Genomic DNA, 18099 nt, shown 5'->3' on the forward strand with positions numbered 1-18099 from the left:
AAGAATTGATGCTTTTGAACTGTGGTGTTGGAGAAGACTCTTGAGAGTCCCTTGGACTGCAAGGAGATCCAACCAGTCCATTCTGAAGGAGATCAGCCCTGGGATTTCTTTGGAAGGAATGATGCTAAAGCTGAAACTCCAGTACTTTGGCTACCTCATGCGAAGAGTTGACTTATTGGAAAAGACCCTGATTCTGGGAGGGATTGGGGGCAGGAGGAGAAGGGGACGACAGAGGATGAGATGGCTGGATGGCATCACCGACTCCATGGACGTGAGTTTGAGTGAACTCCGGGAGTTGGTGATGGACAGGGAGGCCTGGTGTGCTGCAGTTCATAGGGTTGCAAAGAGTCGGACACGACTGAGTGACTGAACTGAACTGAGTCTCCTCTCATAGCTCTTTATTTTCCTTAGCTGTTTTTACATGCTTATATTTCTTTTGAACTTTAGTATTAGCTCATCTAGTGGCTTCGTTTAAAAAATCTTATTGGCATTTTTATTGAGATCACATTAAATTTATAAGTTTTCTTAGGGGAGAATAAATAATAATGTTGAGATATCCTAACCAAGAACAAAGGATATTTTAAAATTTAAATCTACTTTTGTGCCTTTCATGAATATTTTATGGTATTTTTATATTAGATTTGAATGTTTTAAAAATTCTTTTCTTATGTACCCTATTGTTGTTTCTATTATAAATCTTCTTTTATTCATTATATCTTCTAAAGTAGTTATTATTCATGTGTATGAGTAGTATTATTTTTGCATGTTAACTTTACAACTTGCTACCTTGCTGAATTATTTTATTGAGTTAGTTTTATCATCAATTCTCTGAAGTTTTCCACATTATTTTGTTATATCATCTATAAATAAAGATGATTTTGTCTTTTATTTTCTAATTTTTATTCCTCAATTGTTTTCTCCTGTCTACTCACATTGGCTAATTAGTGCCAGAATAATGTCAAATAATAGTCAAGATAGTAGCACCGTTTTCTAGTTTCTGATCTTAAAGCAAATGACTCTTGGGGTTCTCTGTTAAGTAATATGCTGCCAGCAGGATTGAGGGAGTATGTGTGTGTGTGTGTGCGTAACATGAAAGTTTCCGTCCATTCCTATCTTATGTTTTAAAGAATTTTTAAGGGACTTTCCTGGTCCAGTGGTTAAGAATCCACCTGCCAATGCAGGGGACATCCAGTTCCCTGGTCCAGGAACTAAGATCCCATGTGCCACGGAACAGCTAAGCCCATGTACCAAAAATACTGATGCCCATGTATTCTAGAGCCTGTGCTTTGCAGTAAGAGAAGCCACCGCCACAAGAAGCCTGCTCACTGCAACTAGCCCACACTTGCCACACCTAGAGGAAGCCCACACACAGCAATGAAGAGCCCGTGTGCCACAACAAAGACCCAGCACAGCCAAAAATAAAGAAAAAAAAGAATTTTTATTAGAAATAAGTGTTGGATTTTATCAAAGGCTTTTCAGCATCTGTGGATGTAGTTATATTCTGTCATATTCTTCTTCTTCTTAGACTCATTAATATTGATGAATTATTTTAATTTTCTAATGTCAAACCATTCTTGCATGCTTGGTATACATTCCATTTCATCATGGGATATTATTTTCTTACTGTAGGATTGGAGTCTGTTAGCCAATTATCACTTGGAATTTTTGTATCAATATTCACAAATGATTTCCATCTATAATTTTTCTTTTAGCACATATACTGTCTTTATTAGGTTTATATGTCATTGCTTCATAACAATTGTAGTTATTTCCCTTCATATTCTATGCTCTGAAACAACATACATAGATTTGGGACTGTCTGGTTATTCTCCAGTCTCCATACAATTCTCCAGTCTCCATACATTTCTTGCATTTCTGCACACCCAGCAAATTACACACTAACTGCCCTTTGTTTCCTACTTTATCAGTTTTGTTCCCTTTGTATAGTACAAAGTTTCTTCCAATCTCAAAAGATGTAAGCATCTCCCTTAAGTAGTTAAGGGCAGATTTCCATATAGCCCTAGAAGAGACAGTCAGTCCTCCCTATAGAGCAAAAAGCAAACATGCTTATTGCCCAGTGTAATAAAGATGATGTTTCCCTTCTGAATAAATGACTGGCATGCTTACTGCCCACTGTCAAATATTCAAGTTCCATATCTCAGATTCTCCTGTAATGCTGCCTACTGTGGGCTCAAGTGTTATCTGGTCCTTTTTGCCTCATCCTGTGGGTACTGGGGCTCAGAAAACTGAGCCCCAAATGCCGATACACTCGCTACTGCTTTTGCTGTGAGTAAATAACTGTCTTTCATCTCTCATTCGGGATCCTTGTGTTCTCTTCCAGAATCCATGAAATTATGGTAGTCTATACAGTTTGCAAGTAGAATAAAAGTCTCACATCCTTTTTACTTCTTGACACTGGTCTTTAAAATTGTGGTAAAAATTTCCTAGAAACCATTTTGTGAAGTAGTTCCTTGGTGACTTTCTTTGTTTCTTCTCTGGAAAGCAGTCTGTTTAAGTTTTTTTTTATCTTTACTGTTCACTTTAAAATTTTTATGTGAAAATTTTAAATGTAAAATTTTAAAATATGCTCGAAGCTTATTTTGCTTTGGAGCAAAGGGAGGGATCTCTTGAATGCACCTCACTTTTACTCTTCTTTCTATTTTCCTTTCCTCTTTGACTTTCTTTCACAAAGAACCATTATTGTCATTTTAGTTAATTATGGTGCCTTCTTGGCTTGTGGTAAATAAGAGGGAATGTATGCTTAAGTAGCTAAAGTTCTGAAGACGAACGCCCTTTCTATGTTTTTCTCTAGGTGGTAGCTGTACAGCCATTATACAAGGGGCATGTCCTTTGTGTTTGTTTTTCTACAGGTCGTGGTTGTACAGGCAATTAGTGCTCTCTGCCAGAAATACCCTCGAAAGCACAGCGTCATGATGACTTTCCTCTCCAACATGCTCCGAGACGATGTAGGTGGACTGCTTTGTAATTGTGGGAAGTTGCTCGCTTCAGTTCTTATACCCTAGTGTTTAAAGCGGCTTTCCTTATCATCTCAGCATGCCTATCAAATAATATTCTCAATTCTAGCTTCTGTTTTATTGCTAAACATATTATTGCTTTTGACTTTCCCACTTGGAGGGAAAAAACATTTTTGTTTCTTTCAGAAGGGAAGGGAAATGAAATTTGAATGTTACATCATAAGCCTTGGAGTAAAATAATTTTTCCAAAAAGTGCCCTCAGAGTGAATGGCAGTTTTTCTTCTTTTGCCAGGGAGGCTTTGAATATAAGCGGGCCATCGTGGACTGCATAATCCACATTGTAGAAGAGAACCCTGAAAGTAAAGAGGCAGGTCTAGCCCACCTCTGTGAATTCATCGAGGACTGTGAACACACTGTTCTGGCTACAAAGATCCTACACTTGTTGGGCAAAGAGGGCCCCAGAACACCTGTCCCCTCCAAGTATATCCGCTTTATTTTTAATAGGGTTGTCCTGGAGAATGAGGCCGTGAGAGCTGGTGAGTAATTGGAGCACTGATGATGAGCATAACTGGTAATCTTGGGAAATACTTAACTCAAGGGGGTGGTAATGAAATTGGAAAATGACATTGCAATGTCTGTTTGGTGGTGGGATCTTGGAGCATACTTAGGCCTCAGATATACAGCTTTCTCTTTGTATTCCAATTTCTATCCTGATTTCAGCCTTGTATCAGAGACAAATAACCCTTGACCTTCAAATTGACAGAAGACTTTGATGGTGTCATCCTTTTTTTCAGCTAAGGCCTCAAGTATGAATGTCTTTGAAATTTGTCTCCCACTGTAGCTTGTAAGTGGCTTTTTGAACAGATCTTAGGAATTTTTTTACTTCCTTCTCTCTAATTGTTCCTTCTCCTTAGCATGTGAACTGGTCCAAATCTCTCCTGTTAAAACTACAGGCCTTCATTTGATTCATTGTCTCTCACTAGGTACTGACCATATTTCCTGTTACAGAACCTTGAAGCAGCCATTACCAGCTGCCTCTCTGAACTTACTTTCCATTTTCTATTCAGTTCCCTATAATCTTGCTCTCTCCCTTAAAAATCTTCTGAAGCAATTTTTTTTTAAAATCCTTAAAAGCTAGCTAGAAAATCAAGTTAGACACTTTAATGTTCTTATCCTTATTCACCTCAGTCAATCTGATGGGCTGTTGACTAAATACTTCATGAAACTCTCTTCCCTTGGTTTCCACAAATAGCCTGCATCTTTCTACCATTCCTCAGTCTTCTTTACAGAGCTTCTCTTCCATTCCTTAAAATGTTAGTTTTCTTTAGGGGGTTGTCTTCTCAACATCCACATTCTTGTGATCATTTTCAGAGTTCTGCTGATATGCTGTGGCATTGTAGTCATGTCTCTCTCCTGAACTTGTATGTTTAGCTGTCCCAGGCACTTCAAATTCACCTTGAAATTCAAACTATCCCAAAAGAAATCCTTATCTATACTGTCCACTCAGTTGCAAGACTAGAACCTTATTCCATTGTTTTTTAACTCTCATCTACCTTCTGGCAAAGTTCTGTCCATTCTGTCCCCTCAATATGTATTTCTTCATTCTCTTTTATTCTCAGTTTTTCTGAGGGCTTTGCTAGGCTCCCATCCATTTCAGATGTCTGGTTAGTCCAGCTGCTTGTACGCTCACCCACATCCAGTATATTCTCCACTCTGCTACCAGAATGGACGTTGCATACAAAATCTGCTCACAAATTTAGTGTAGCACACCCTGCTGCAGATACACAGATTCATCCTGCATTTAACTCCTGTTAATAATAATTTTGAGGTTACACTGGAACCTATTTTTGTTTTGTGTCTAATCTCTCACTTGTCTCCTCCTGCTCTCCAGTGCAGGTCCGGTGCTTCAGCCTTACTCAGCTGCATCCAGTCCCAGAATCATTCCACACTTCATTCTCTGTCCTGAGGGCCTTGCTACTTTTTACTTCTCTTTCCCTCAAATACTCTTTTCCTGCCTTTTCCTCTGGCTAATTCTACTTGTTCTGCAAGCTTTAGTGCAGGTAGTAAGTGTGAGCTCTTTGTCTGTCTTCTCTATTTTTGACTTAATGTTCCTTTCTCTGCTCATATAGTATCCAGGATATGGTTCTACTATGGATTTAATATGTTGTAACTATCTATTTACACCTGTCTTTCCCACTAAACTACAACTCCTTGAGGTCAGGGGCTACATCTTTTATCTTTATACCTTCAGCACTTAGCACAACTCCTGACAAAAGTTAAGTAAGGAATAAATCTTTGTTGATACAGTGAATTTTAATAATAGAGTTTTGGGTGTTTTTCCCCTATGTGTGGGGCTGGTTGTTTGAGGTTTGTTTTGTTCTTTAGTCACTAAGTTGTGTCCCACTCTTTTGCGACCCCATGGGCTGTAATCCACCAGGCTCCTTGTAAGGAGTCAGACTGAAGAATAGCTCATATAAAAAATACATATGATCCTTTATCCTCAATGCATAGAGAGTTTTCTTATTCAGAGCTCTCTTGGACCCACTTTCTATTTCTATTTATGCTTCAATGGATCAAGGAAATAAGAACAAGAAGTTCACGATTAAACAGAGTTTATTTCAACCGAACATGGGGAAACTTCTCTAATTTTTTTCTTAATAATTATTGCTTATCTCTGTGAAGTCAATATTCATGTTGTTTCATTTTATGCTCCATTATAGCTGCTGTGAGTGCTTTGGCAAAATTTGGGGCTCAGAATGAAAATCTTCTCCCAAGCATCCTAGTACTCCTACAAAGGTAACTAAAAGAATTAAAAAAAAAAAAAACAACAGAATGCCATGTGACTGAATAGATAATTCCTCATTGTACCATATCAAATGCCTATAGGGCCTAAGAGTAGAACTGATGGAGTAAGTCAGGGGCAAATGGTGTTTTCCGTACTTTTGGTAATTTTGCGTGTGCTAAGTGCATACAAAATTTGACTTCTAATTTCTCATGCATGATTTTGAGAAAGTGACTTAAATACATGTGCCTCAATTAGTATAGCAGAGGCCAACTTCAAAGAACTTCACTGTGTAGAGTTGAAAATACCAGCTTTTCACGGTCTCCTTAACTCCCTAGTTGATGAGGAAAAGACTTGCTTTAGCAAACACTCCGTGATTACATCTTGCAATTGAAGCAGAAAAATTATAAGCCAAAAGCTGGCTGGTTTAAATAAAACAAATTGCCATTTGAGTAATATCAGTGCCTGGGTTTGGAATCCTTTTTAGTATCCTTGGAAAGTCTAATATTGCCAGTTTTTAGTTTGTAGAAGTCTAAATCTTTACCAAGGTCATGTGGTTGCAGATCAAAGAACAGACTCCAAACTGCTATCTTATCTACTGTGTTCTTCATCATTTTAATGCCTACTTATGTAGTGCTTCTGATTCATAATGATACCATTTCTTTACCAATTCAGAATACCCAGGATGTATGGAGATTTTAGGAGCCACTGTTGGCTGTGGTTGAGCTCTTGTATTACGGTAGTATCAGATGGCCTGGATCGTGTCTGTCAGGCATAGTGGTAAAGCTCTGGATATCTTTTAGAGTGCTATGACATGCCTATTCTGTATCCCCTGGACAGGTGTATGATGGATACTGATGATGAGGTACGGGATAGAGCTACCTTCTATCTGAATGTGCTGCAGCAGAGGCAGATGGCTCTGAATGCTACATATATCTTCAATGGTCAGTGAGAGCCAAGAATGGAGACAAATATACTTTTGTTCTACAAGTGGTGTCTTGGAAGCATATCTCATGATTTGCATATGAGCTGGCTTCACTAGGCAGAATGCTTGGTTTCTGTCTCAGAATGCACTTCCATTTCTAGAGAAACCTAAAAGTATGTAAAAGTCCAAAGAATATTGCTTGTTCCTGGTTCTCTCTGAGCTCCCTCTTGGATGGGTTTACCTTTTTCCCTTTTCTTATGCTATCTTTGTTTCCACATGGCTCTGTTGCTTTGTTTTCTGGAAGATACTTCCATTTTGTTGCAAATATGTATGCTCAGCTCCTGTGCTTCCTCAGATGGAATTATAAGTGCCTATATTCTTTAATAATTTAGCTTATAAACCTGTGGTTATAGTTTTATTTAGAAAGCTTAAATAAATATTACAAATCTGGGCCTGTCTGGGTCCTAGGATTGGCAAGAAGTTCTAGTGCTGAGAGTTTTCTATTTCATAGGTCTAACAGTCTCTGTACCAGGGATGGAAAAAGCCTTACACCAGTACACGCTGGAGCCTTCAGAAAAGCCCTTTGATATGAAATCTATTCCTCTTGCTACGGCTCCTGTCTTTGAACAGAAAGCAGGTAATGAGAACACTTTGTTTTTAAACTGTTCATAGTTTCACACCAATAAAATACACTGTTGGCATATTTTTTCTAATATTCTTTTAATGGTCACTCCTTCTAAATCTTATAGAACTAAGATGAATGATATTTTTAAAGTTAGGGTTTTAAAATTTTTTCCGTATTTTCCCATGAAAGCAAGAATATGAAGTGTGACATAGAATGAAAGATTCTTCTAATGCTGAGTGTTAGAGCTTTTGAAGTTAGTTGTCAGTGTTTCAGAGCTGTAGTGGTGTTGTCACCTCCTATTTTTGTTTTGTGATCTTGATTAACTTCTTAGTTAATTTTTCTTTTGGAGGCTTAAAAAATAAATGGACAAAGCGTATAGTGGTTCGAACCAAAAATGAAAGATCTTACGCCCTCAACATTTTCAGTTTGTTGTTGTTGATACTACATAAGTAGTTTTTCCTATCTGAATAACGAGATTTGTTTTTATAAACCGTTCCTTCTTTTAAGAGTAATTTTAAAAATATTCTGGTCCATAAAAGCAAATTCTGTATTTTTAGAACTTGCTTTATTTCATGAAGTACGTTCACTAAATATACTTTGAGTGTCTCTCCAAAAAGCGTGACAAAGAACCTCCTGGTATGATTTAGCAATAGCTCTTATATATCTGCTGCAAGTTTTGTCGTCATCTCCTGTATGCATATTTGACTTGATAGTGGGAGGGAAAGCTCACTTAACTGCTCATCCCTGTCTCTGTAGAAATCACACTGGTGTCCACTAAGCCCGAGAAGCTGGCTCCTTCCAGGCAAGACATTTTCCAAGGTATGATGATTTGATGTGTAGAGGAAGTAGCCCAGCTCCCTAGGCATTGTAACTATAATGAAGGCCCCCACTTTTTATTCAATTTTATTAGTTCTCAGTATGGGAAATCTTTATATGACTGAATATAATTTATTGTCATAGCTTCCTGTTGTTAGGACTACTGGAATCTGTGGGAGTTGGCAATTTCCAGTTGTCAGCTTACTGAGAATGTTGTTCTTACCCTGTATCTTGGTTAATGGGACTCAAATCAGATGAAATTAGGAATTGAGTTTCTTTTTTATTTTTTGCTTTTAGTAATTAACTGTGAAGTGAAGTGAGAGTCGCTCAGTTGTGTCTGACTCTTTGCGACCCCCTGGACTATACAGTCCATGGTATTTTCCAGGCCAGGATACTGGAGTGGATGGCCTTTCCCTTCTTCAGGGGATCATCCCAACCCAGGGATTGAACCCATGTCTTCCAAATTGCAGGCAGATTCTTTAGCACAGCTGAGCCACCAGGGAAGCCCAATTAACAGTATAAACTCTTACTTAAAAGATTACTTCACTAAAGCTTGGGGACACATTATTAATTGAGTATTCTTAAAACATTTTAGCTACCCAGAGTAATATCTTCCCTTGTCTTATTTTGCTTCCTTCTTTTCTTTCCTTTTGTCTTGATAGAGCAACTGGCTGCCATTCCTGAGTTTATGAATCTAGGACCCTTGTTCAAGTCTTCTGAGCCTGTTCAACTTACAGAAGCAGAGACAGAATATTTTGTTCGTTGTGTCAAGCACATGTTTACCAATCACATTGTGTTCCAGGTGAGAGAAGTGTCATAACTGGCTCTGGTAAGGGATTTAGTATTAATTCTCCTTTAGTTTAGAATACACAGAAGAACTGTACAAAAAAGATCTTCATGACCCAGTTAATCACGATGGTGTGATCACTCACCTAGAGCCAGACATCCTGGAATGTGAAGTCAAGTGGGCCTTAGAAAGCATCACTATGAACAAAGCTAGTGGAGGTGATGGAATTCCAGTTGAGCTATTTCAAATCCTGAAAGATGATGCTGTGAAAGTGCTGCACTCAATATACCAGCAAATTTGGAAACCTCAGCAGTGGCCACAGGACTGGAAAAGGTCAGTTTTCATTCCAGTACCTAAGAAAGGCAATGAATGCCAAAGAATGCTCAAACTACCACATAATTGCACTCATCTCACACGCTAGCAAAGTAATGCTCAAAATTCTCCAAGCCAGGCTTCAGCAATATGTGAACCATGAACTTCCAGATGTTCAAGCTGGTTTTAGAAAAGGCAGAGGAACCAGAGATCAAACTGCCAACATCCGCTGGGATCATAAAAAGCAAGAGAGTTCCAGAAAAACATCTGCTTTATTGTCTGTGCCAAAGCCTTTGACTCTGTGGATCACAATAAACTGTGGAAAATTCTGAAAGAGATGGGAATACCAGACCACCTGACCTGCCTCTTGAGAAACCTGTATGCAGGTCGGGAAGCAACAGTTAGAACTGGACATGGAACAACAGACTGGTTCCAAATAGGAAAAGGAGTATGTCAAGGCTATAAATGGTCACCCTGCTTATTTAACTTATATGCAGAGTACATCATGAGAAACACTGGGCTGGATGAAGCACAAGCTGGAATCAAGATTGCCAGGAGAAATATCAATAACCTCAGATATGCAGATGACATCAACCTTATGGCACAAAGTGAAAAAGAACTAAAGAGCCTCTTGATGAAAGTGAAAGAGGAGAGTGAAAAAGTTGGCTTGAAGCTCAACATTCAGAAAACTAAGATCATGGCATCTGGTCCCATCACTCCATGGCAAATAGATGGGGAAACAGTGGCTGACTTTATATTTTTGGGCTCCAAAATCACTGCAGATGGTGAAATTAAATTTTATTTAATTTAAGTAAATAACTGCAGCCATGAAATTAAAAGATGTTTGCTCCTTGGAAGGAAAGTTATGATCAACCTAGACAGCATATTAAAAAGCAGAGACATACATTGCTGACAAAGGTCTGTCTAGTCAAAGCTGTGGTTTTTCCAGTAGTCATGGAGGGATGTGAGAGTCGGCCCATAAAGAAGGCTGAGGGCTAAAGAATTGATGCTTTTGAACTGTGGTGTTGGAGAAGACTCTTGAGAGTCCCTTGGACTGCAAGGAGATCCAGCCAGTCCATCCTGAAGGAGATCAGTCCTGAATATTCATTGGAAGGACTGATGTTAAAGCTGAAACCCCAATACTTTGGCCACCTGATACGAAGAACTGACTCATTGGAAAAGACCCTGATGCTGGGAAAGATTGAAGGCAGGAGGAGAAGGGGACGACAGAGGATGAGATGGTTGGATGGCATCACCGACTCAATGGACATGAGTTTGGGTAAACTCCAGGAGATGGTGAAGGACAGGGAGGACTAGCGTGCTACGGTTCATGGGTTGCAAAGAGTGACTGAACTCCTTTAGTCTTTGATTCTGGTTCCTTTTATAGAGAACCAACTTGCCAGCATTTTTCTGGTTTTCTTTCCTAACTCCATAGCTAGAGAGATGCCTTTGTATGATGGGAAACTTTTGATGATTTAAACTTAAAAGGACATAAAACTGAAATGTCTGAAAAAGTTGGCCAGCATAAAGTATAACCTGTGAAAAAATGATCATCACTTAATATCAGGGTAAATTAAGTGTGTTGTTCCAAAAACTTGGATTTCAATTCGATTCTCAGCCAGCTGTCAGACTTCTACCATCTTGTTTGGTAGAACTCAACCTCAGGAAAGAGGAAAACACTGGTGAATAATATAAACAAGAAAGACCTCAAGAATAAGCTTATCCTTGTTGTCTCAAGAAAAATCTTAGGGGGAGACATGCATGGTGTTTAGAGAGAGAAGGTTTAATGGATTCCAGAAGTGACTCGGGGGTTATGGGGAGGAAGAAACAATTTACTTGAAAACCGTTTTTTTTCATAACTTTCCCATTTGATGACTTTTCAGTTTGACTGTACCAATACTCTCAACGACCAGCTCCTGGAGAAAGTGACAGTGCAGGTGGAGCCGTCGGAGGCCTATGAAGTGCTGTGTTGTGTCCCAGCCCCCAGCCTGCCTTACAATCAACCGGGAGTATGCTATACTCTGGTTCGTTTACCCGAAGATGACTCAATAGCAGGTACTAATACACAGAATACAGGAGATGTGATTAAGAGTGCATTACCACTTGAACTCTGAAGTGTCTGGACAGATACTTGGGGTCCAAGAATTTGTTTCTTTTCTGGGATTAATAAATGTAGTGATAATGAACGGTAAATTTATAAAGTTAGTTACTGCTACAGAAATACTAATTTTATAACCAAGTTTCTGAGTAAAATATGCTGGACATTTAATCTTAAAAGAGAAACTGAATGTATACAGTGGTAGCCCAAAACAGAACTGAGACTTCCTGTTGAAACAGCATCACCACTAGTGAGGGTGCACATACCTGACGTCCCCTGTGAAGGATCAGGGCCTCCCCGATGTTTCTTAGGGCAGCCTCAGGGCTTTTTAGTTAGTAGACCCATGGCATCGTAAAATATTTTTTTTTAAGGGTCCTATAACACAAGGCAAGTGTCTGAGAGTATGTCTCAGCCTAGTGACTGGTTTAACCAACATTTGTATATCCACAGTTGAAAAGGGCTCTGTGATCCGCTTGACCTGTTGTGCACCTGGGGATTGGGTTGGGAGCATGGTTGGGGGGAGGGGGCAGCGCGCGTTGGAAGGAGAGCCAACTGCTAGCGTCAACAGTGGTTACAGATTTGGATTCTGAGATATTATGACCTACCTCCTGTGAATGTCAAGTACTTGATTTCTTTTCTCCGTTTTCCCACCTGAGTTGTTTTCTTCCCATATTTGCTGAAGAGTATTCACAACTGTTACCCAGTTTGTACCGAAATAAGCACACACATTGCACTTAGATTTTGAACAGTTTTTATTACTAGTACAGGAAAAAACAATTTTTACTACTAATACAGGAAAAAACATATAGCTAACAAATATTGGGAAAATTACAGAGTTACAAGAAATCGTAAAAGTACTAGTAAATAGTTATCCCTGGTCATCATTCAGTTACATTTGGGGCTTAACCTGTCTTCCTTTAGCCCCTCTCCCAACTCCCTTTTTAGATACTGGTTCTGGGAGCGCCTGCCCAGTCTCATCTGTGTTGGATGATAGACCAGGCTACTCAACTCTAGCACGAGGTAGATTCAAGTTGGCACCATTGCTGGGTCTGAACCCCAGGTTGTTCCCTCTGGCCCTGGGTGGACCTGCAGTTGCAGCCACCCTGGATCCATAACCCCCTGGGTAGGAAGGCACTTTCTATCTGGCCTCCACTATTTCTCCTTTGAACATTAGGCCATCCAACTTTAACCTTTAATTATCTCCTTTACCCCTTTTTATGAGGTTTCTCTTATTCCATTCCCTTTTAACTTCACTTTCTTTCCTGGTCTGTTTCCTTCTGGTTAGATTTGTCTAATGTCCACCAGCCCAGTAATTAAGCTGGCTGTAGTCTTATGTAGCTAGTTTCATTTAACCTTATTCTAAACCAATATCTGGGCCCAGTCTTAATGTCGCCCTGTGGCTTTTGCCATCATCCTGGGATACTCTGTCCTTTTTCTAGTAGCCACCTCTCCATATTTCAAAATTCTAACCCCATTTTTACTTCCCACAAACTTTCTGTCTTTTAAGGAATGCCATTACTTTGTCACTTAATTTTAGAGGGAACCAAAATGCTAAACTCATTGAAGAATCAAGCTCTTCCCAATTGAGAATACTAGCTCCTCCCATTTCCCCAGGTTCACTTGGATAACTGATAACTCAGGTGCCTCACATCCCAGGGAGTGGTTCTAACAGAATACAATAAATAACAGTTTTACAATATCAAAAATACATAAAACAACAATATTGAAATTACAGAAGTTACATACAGTATAGGAGAAAACAACAACAACAGAAAACATTTCTACCAACACAGAAAGCATAAGGGAGGTTTTATTCCTCCTTACTAAGGAGTTAATTTCTTTTTAAAACATATATCTTACAAATTAGCCCAGAGGTTTCAGCTTTTGGTCTGCTGGCTATGGACTCTTTTGGTTGATGGTTGTTATTGGGGGGTTTTTTTTGGTTGTTAGTATTTTGTTTATAAAAATTTGGCATTTGGAGAATTTTCTAAATTCAAAAGGGTTTGCTGATTGGTGTTCAAACTCAGTTATAAACTCTTGTGATTGTATCGTGGATAAAATAAATGAAATTTAGTCTCAACATTTGGACTTTTAAAACTTTGAAAGTTTTAAAAAATTAGTAGGTTGACTTACTGATTTTACCAATGATTTTACCCATCAGTTACCTGCTTAGGGAAAAACAAAAAACAAAAAACAAAAAAAAAACCTCCTTTCTATTCTTTAGTCTATGTTAGAAATTATGAAATTTTGAGCCTATGGCCAATCCCAAGTCTTTGCTGTGCAATGAATAGAAGAGAAATACCAGGGCACAGGTGGTAATACAAGTCTTTTTTCCCTATTCCTTCCTTTCAGCATTTTCCTGTTGCAGATATTCTGAATCTTAGCCAATTACATAAAGATCTATATATCACCTCTGCCTGTCTCATCTCAGAAAAGATATTTTCCACATAGTTACAGGAAAAAAAATAGAAATTCTATAGATTGTGATTTCCTTCCTTCAGCCTGAAAACTATACAGAATAGGAAGGAAAATAGGTTTTGGAGACAGATAAATTAGGATTTGAATTCTGACTCTGCTACAGACTGAGTGCTTAATTGTAGGCAAATGTTTTGATCTCTGTACGCCTTTTAGAATTATTGTAAAGATAAAATGAAATTAAGTGATGAGTATGGTGCCAGACACATAGTAAATACTTAATAGATAGAAGGTATTCTGAAACTATCCACTTTCTCCCTTTACCTAACTCTTTAAAAATCAAGCCATTCACAGTTCAAAAGATAGAGACCCACCAATTTCCTCAGAAAGTTATTCTGTCAGTTGTTCTTATCTTTTCTTTATCTTTAAACCTTCCCATTTCTCCTTACTGTGAAAGTGTACAAAAAAATCTGTGCCAGCTGAAAAAAATTTAAACTCAACATCAAGTATTACCATAACTCCTTCCTTGAAATATTGGGAAATTATAAAAAGGGTAATCAACATCTTAAGTCTCAATTAGTCCTACTGATCTGTCCTCCAGCAACTACCCTTTACTTAAAAACTGTCAGAAAAGCCTTCAAGGGAGCATACTTTCCTAGTGTCCTTTCTCACACAGCAACTTTCTTTCCTCTGCATGTTTATTACACCAGTAACAACACATATATGCAACATTCTATGAATTTTTTCCCTCCTTGGGACCTCTGTAATGACCATACCCTTTCGTTTTATTACTTACTCAGAATCATTCTAATCCCTATATTGCTTTTATTATTGAACTCTCAGTTCTTATAGAAACATATTTCTTAACTCAAACCATCTGAGCAAATTTAAATGGCCCTCAACAGAAAGTGTCCATACCAAGGTCATATTTAACAGTACATGTCTGAATCTTTTTCTGGTTTTCGCTAGGGATGCTGCCTCCCACTTAACAGCTCACAACTCTTTCACATGACACATACCTACATTCATACTGTAGTTCTCGACTTTCTGCCCACACCTCCTTAAACCTTTATATTAACTGGAGCTACCCCAGGATTCTGATGGACTCCAAACTCTTCTCTGAAGCTGCTGTTTCCATTCCATTATTTGCTGTTCAGTATTGATCATATTAACTCCTGACATTCCGAATTAAATCCACAATTTCAAAATTTATCTCAGTTTCTTTTTACTCTGACTCACCTCCAACCACTCACTGGGATTCATATTACTGATCCTTAATGAAACCTTGCATTCTTCCAAGCTAAGCACATAATCTGCAATCTTTGTTCAAACACTAAAAAAAGCAGGCAGGATAAGTTGAACATTACTATTTAGCCACAATATATCCATTCCCTTTATCACCAGAATTTGTATGAGTCTAGCTAGAGAGTCCATATTCCTCCAAGTTTGACCTGTTAAAGAGACTGGCCAAGGTTCAAGCCTGAGACACTCATTCACTTGTTCATTCATCTCATAACCAATTTCCCCTTCTCCAAACACTGAAGTTTTTAACGTTTCCTCTGTGCTGGCTTTGAACCTTTCTTCCTGTCCTATTTCATGTTCGACATCATCACGGATAGCTGTCATCTTTATTGCTGCCTTTCTTGAATGATAACCCCTCTCCAGAGTGCAGTGTAACCATGGGACATCCACTCATTTCTTCTTCCCTCTCTTGTAGCCTTAGAAAAAGCCTCTGCTGGTTGGTACCCCCCAGGTTTGGTTCAGTCTGGCCTTTAAATGCCTTCAGTATGTGAAAATGTGAACCTACTCTTTATTGTTCAAACACTCCCATCCTCTGGCATGCGTTATCATCTCTGACGTCCAGAGTACTAATGGCACGAGGACTGCTGCTCATGCTCCCCCTTCAGATTTTGTTTTTTGACTTTCTCTCTATATGACCATTTATTCTCTTGAATCCACCCACTCTGACATAATTACCTGATAGATTTTTTTCAGGCAGCCACCAGTTTCCTTGTGACGATTTCTTTTTATGTTTTCTCCCATTTTTCCTTATTTCATTAATTGTGATCAAGTTGAACAGGTAGCACTCTGCATCATAACTGTAATAATGTTCCTTAATAATCGCAAGAACGATTTATATGTATACTGTCAACTAAGTTCCCACTTTAACCACTTCTTTCCATTTTTCCTTTGCTCACTTTCATTAGAAAAACAACAAACATAAGAACACTTTATCAAGTTTGTGTAGGAGGCATATTTTCTCAGTGCTAAATACAGTTCTTTAAAAATCCTGTTGATTGCACCGTACCACTTTTGCTTTGTACTTGACCATGTTGTAGCCTCTCCCTCCATAAGCATTCTGCATTGTCTCTCTTCCCATAAAACAGTGCTTGCTCCTGGTCGTGACAGACGGCACCTCTGCTTTCTTATAGTCACTAGTCTGCACCTACTGTCTGGCCTCCATACCACATACGGTACCCCTCCTGCCCATGAGATCTGCTGGATTCCAGATTGGGAGCTCTTGAAGCTGTCTTCCCCTTTTCTGTGGAGCCCCCTTTAACTACCCTGACCCTTTACACAGCCATGAGGTCCTCCCTGCCCTCCATGCTGCCTGTCCCTTTCTTTTCCCATTGACTCTCCTCACCCATCTCAACACGGGCCCACCACCTTCACAGCCACTCCAGAACCCGAAGTCTCTGTCTCTGCACGCTGAGTGCGAGTGAGCCTTGCTCAACCATCCTCTGCCTTTTCTCCACTCTTGTGTTCCAGCCCCTCTGCTTTGTCCTCAGTACGCCATCCTGCTTCCCCAACCACCTGCCCACAGGGGCAGTGGGCTTTTCCTTGATATCTGCTCTCTCATTGAGCCTCCCTCATGCTCCCCTGTAGCCAGCTCTTGGTCTGCAACATACTGCAGTGACTCTGTATGCTGTTCCCAGTCATCCCTAAGTACCTGTCTTGTCAGGTCCCTCAGGCTTCTGTCAGACCTTCTGTCATTTCATCTAGTCATGCTCTGCACTGACAGCCTTGTTTCAGACACTTTGTACAGCCCACTGCCTCTACCAGCTCATCCTCCTCTGCCTCATCCACTTCTCCCATGTTCCACCATGGCCTCAACTGTGCTGTCCTCTGTCTCCTGTGCGGGCTTGCTCACTGCCTTGGCCCACTCATGGGGGCAGAGCTCCTGGATGGACATCGGCTCCATCCTTTTGCCACTTTGCTGTCACACTTCATGCACTGTGTTCCCTGACCCTCTCAACTACCCTCTCCCACACTAGATAACGGGTGCCATCGCCTCACCTTCCTCACTCTTCTTACCCATTAGACCTCCTCTCCTCTACCACCTGTTTCAGAATGCTCACCTGATCCCTCCTACCCCTGGGGCCTGATTTCATCATCTCTCCTGACTTCTTCTCTACTGCACAAATGCAAAAGAAACTATGCAACCTTAGTCATGTGACATTCTTTAAAGAGGCTACTGTCTGAGTCTTCCCGCTCATTCTTCTCTGTCCTGTGCATCCTTCTTGATCCTCACCATCTGCTCAAACCAGTTCAGGACTCTCTGCTTCAGCACTGATACACTGCTGAATCCACACGCTGTACCTTCCAACCCACCCTCACGTAGCAGGCTGAGCTCACCTCCTGGGCGCCAGGACCCCATGTTGCCCCTCCCTGTAACCTTTCGTTTCCATCCACACCCTTGTCTCACAGTCTTCTGATCAGGTCTCGGGGAGCCTCAGCCTTCGATTCTCCTACTTTTCCTTTCAGCACAGCACTCTTACCTTCTTCTCACCCTCTTGCCCCACACCTGCCAGCCCCCTTCCTGACACCTCCACACTCTGTCCAGACCTGCACAGAGCCCTGGGCCTGCTGTCCGCCCTCCTCCTCCCCGTCCTCCTCCCTCCTGGCAGTCACCTCTACCAGACGCCCCGACCTCTCCCACCCCCGCCGCCCCTTCCATTGTGTGGGCGTCCCCTCTGGTGTTCTCTGCACAAGTGTACACAACCTGCTGGGCCTGCTGTCTGTCCTCCTGCCCTCCTCCCTCCTAGCAGTCATCTGTCCCCCAGACGCTCTTCTGCACTACCTCTCCCACCCCCTCTGCCAAGGCCTTCCATTGTGTGGACATCCCCTCTGGTGTTCTCTGCACAAATACATACAACGCTCCTTCCTTTCAGTCATTACTTCCATCTCCCTTGGCCCTACTAAAGAGTTTTAAATCTTAAGCTCAGGGACACCATGCTTGCAATCTACTCCCCATTTATTGACAGTAAACCACCCCCCATCCTACCCCCACCCCCTTCATTCAGGTGCCTTGTCGGCTACATTCATTTATTCGCTGTCTGCCTGGTCCTGGGTCCTTTTCTTCC

The 18099-nt window shown here is 40.4% G+C and overlaps 1 protein-coding gene across 3 annotated transcripts in view; it reads left to right on the forward strand.

Annotated features, from left to right (window-relative positions):
• COPG2 (coatomer protein complex, subunit gamma 2) overlaps positions 1–18099 on the forward strand; it is a 141166-nt gene that overhangs the window by 79325 nt on the left and 43742 nt on the right. For all 3 annotated transcript variants that reach the window (XM_010831667.1, XM_010831665.1, XM_010831666.1), the window contains 8 exons: positions 2871–2966; positions 3268–3511; positions 5696–5771; positions 6598–6701; positions 7194–7319; positions 8064–8126; positions 8786–8925; positions 11106–11277. In XM_010831667.1, coding sequence (XP_010829969.1) covers positions 2871–2966; positions 3268–3511; positions 5696–5771; positions 6598–6701; positions 7194–7319; positions 8064–8126; positions 8786–8925; positions 11106–11277 — 1021 coding nt within the window. The remainder of the gene's footprint in view (positions 1–2870; positions 2967–3267; positions 3512–5695; positions 5772–6597; positions 6702–7193; positions 7320–8063; positions 8127–8785; positions 8926–11105; positions 11278–18099) is intronic.

Source organism: Bison bison, unplaced genomic scaffold, assembly GCF_000754665.1.
Source record: "Bison bison bison isolate TAMUID 2011002044 unplaced genomic scaffold, Bison_UMD1.0 scf7180017864530, whole genome shotgun sequence".
NCBI classification, from domain to species: Eukaryota; Metazoa; Chordata; class Mammalia; order Artiodactyla; family Bovidae; genus Bison; species Bison bison.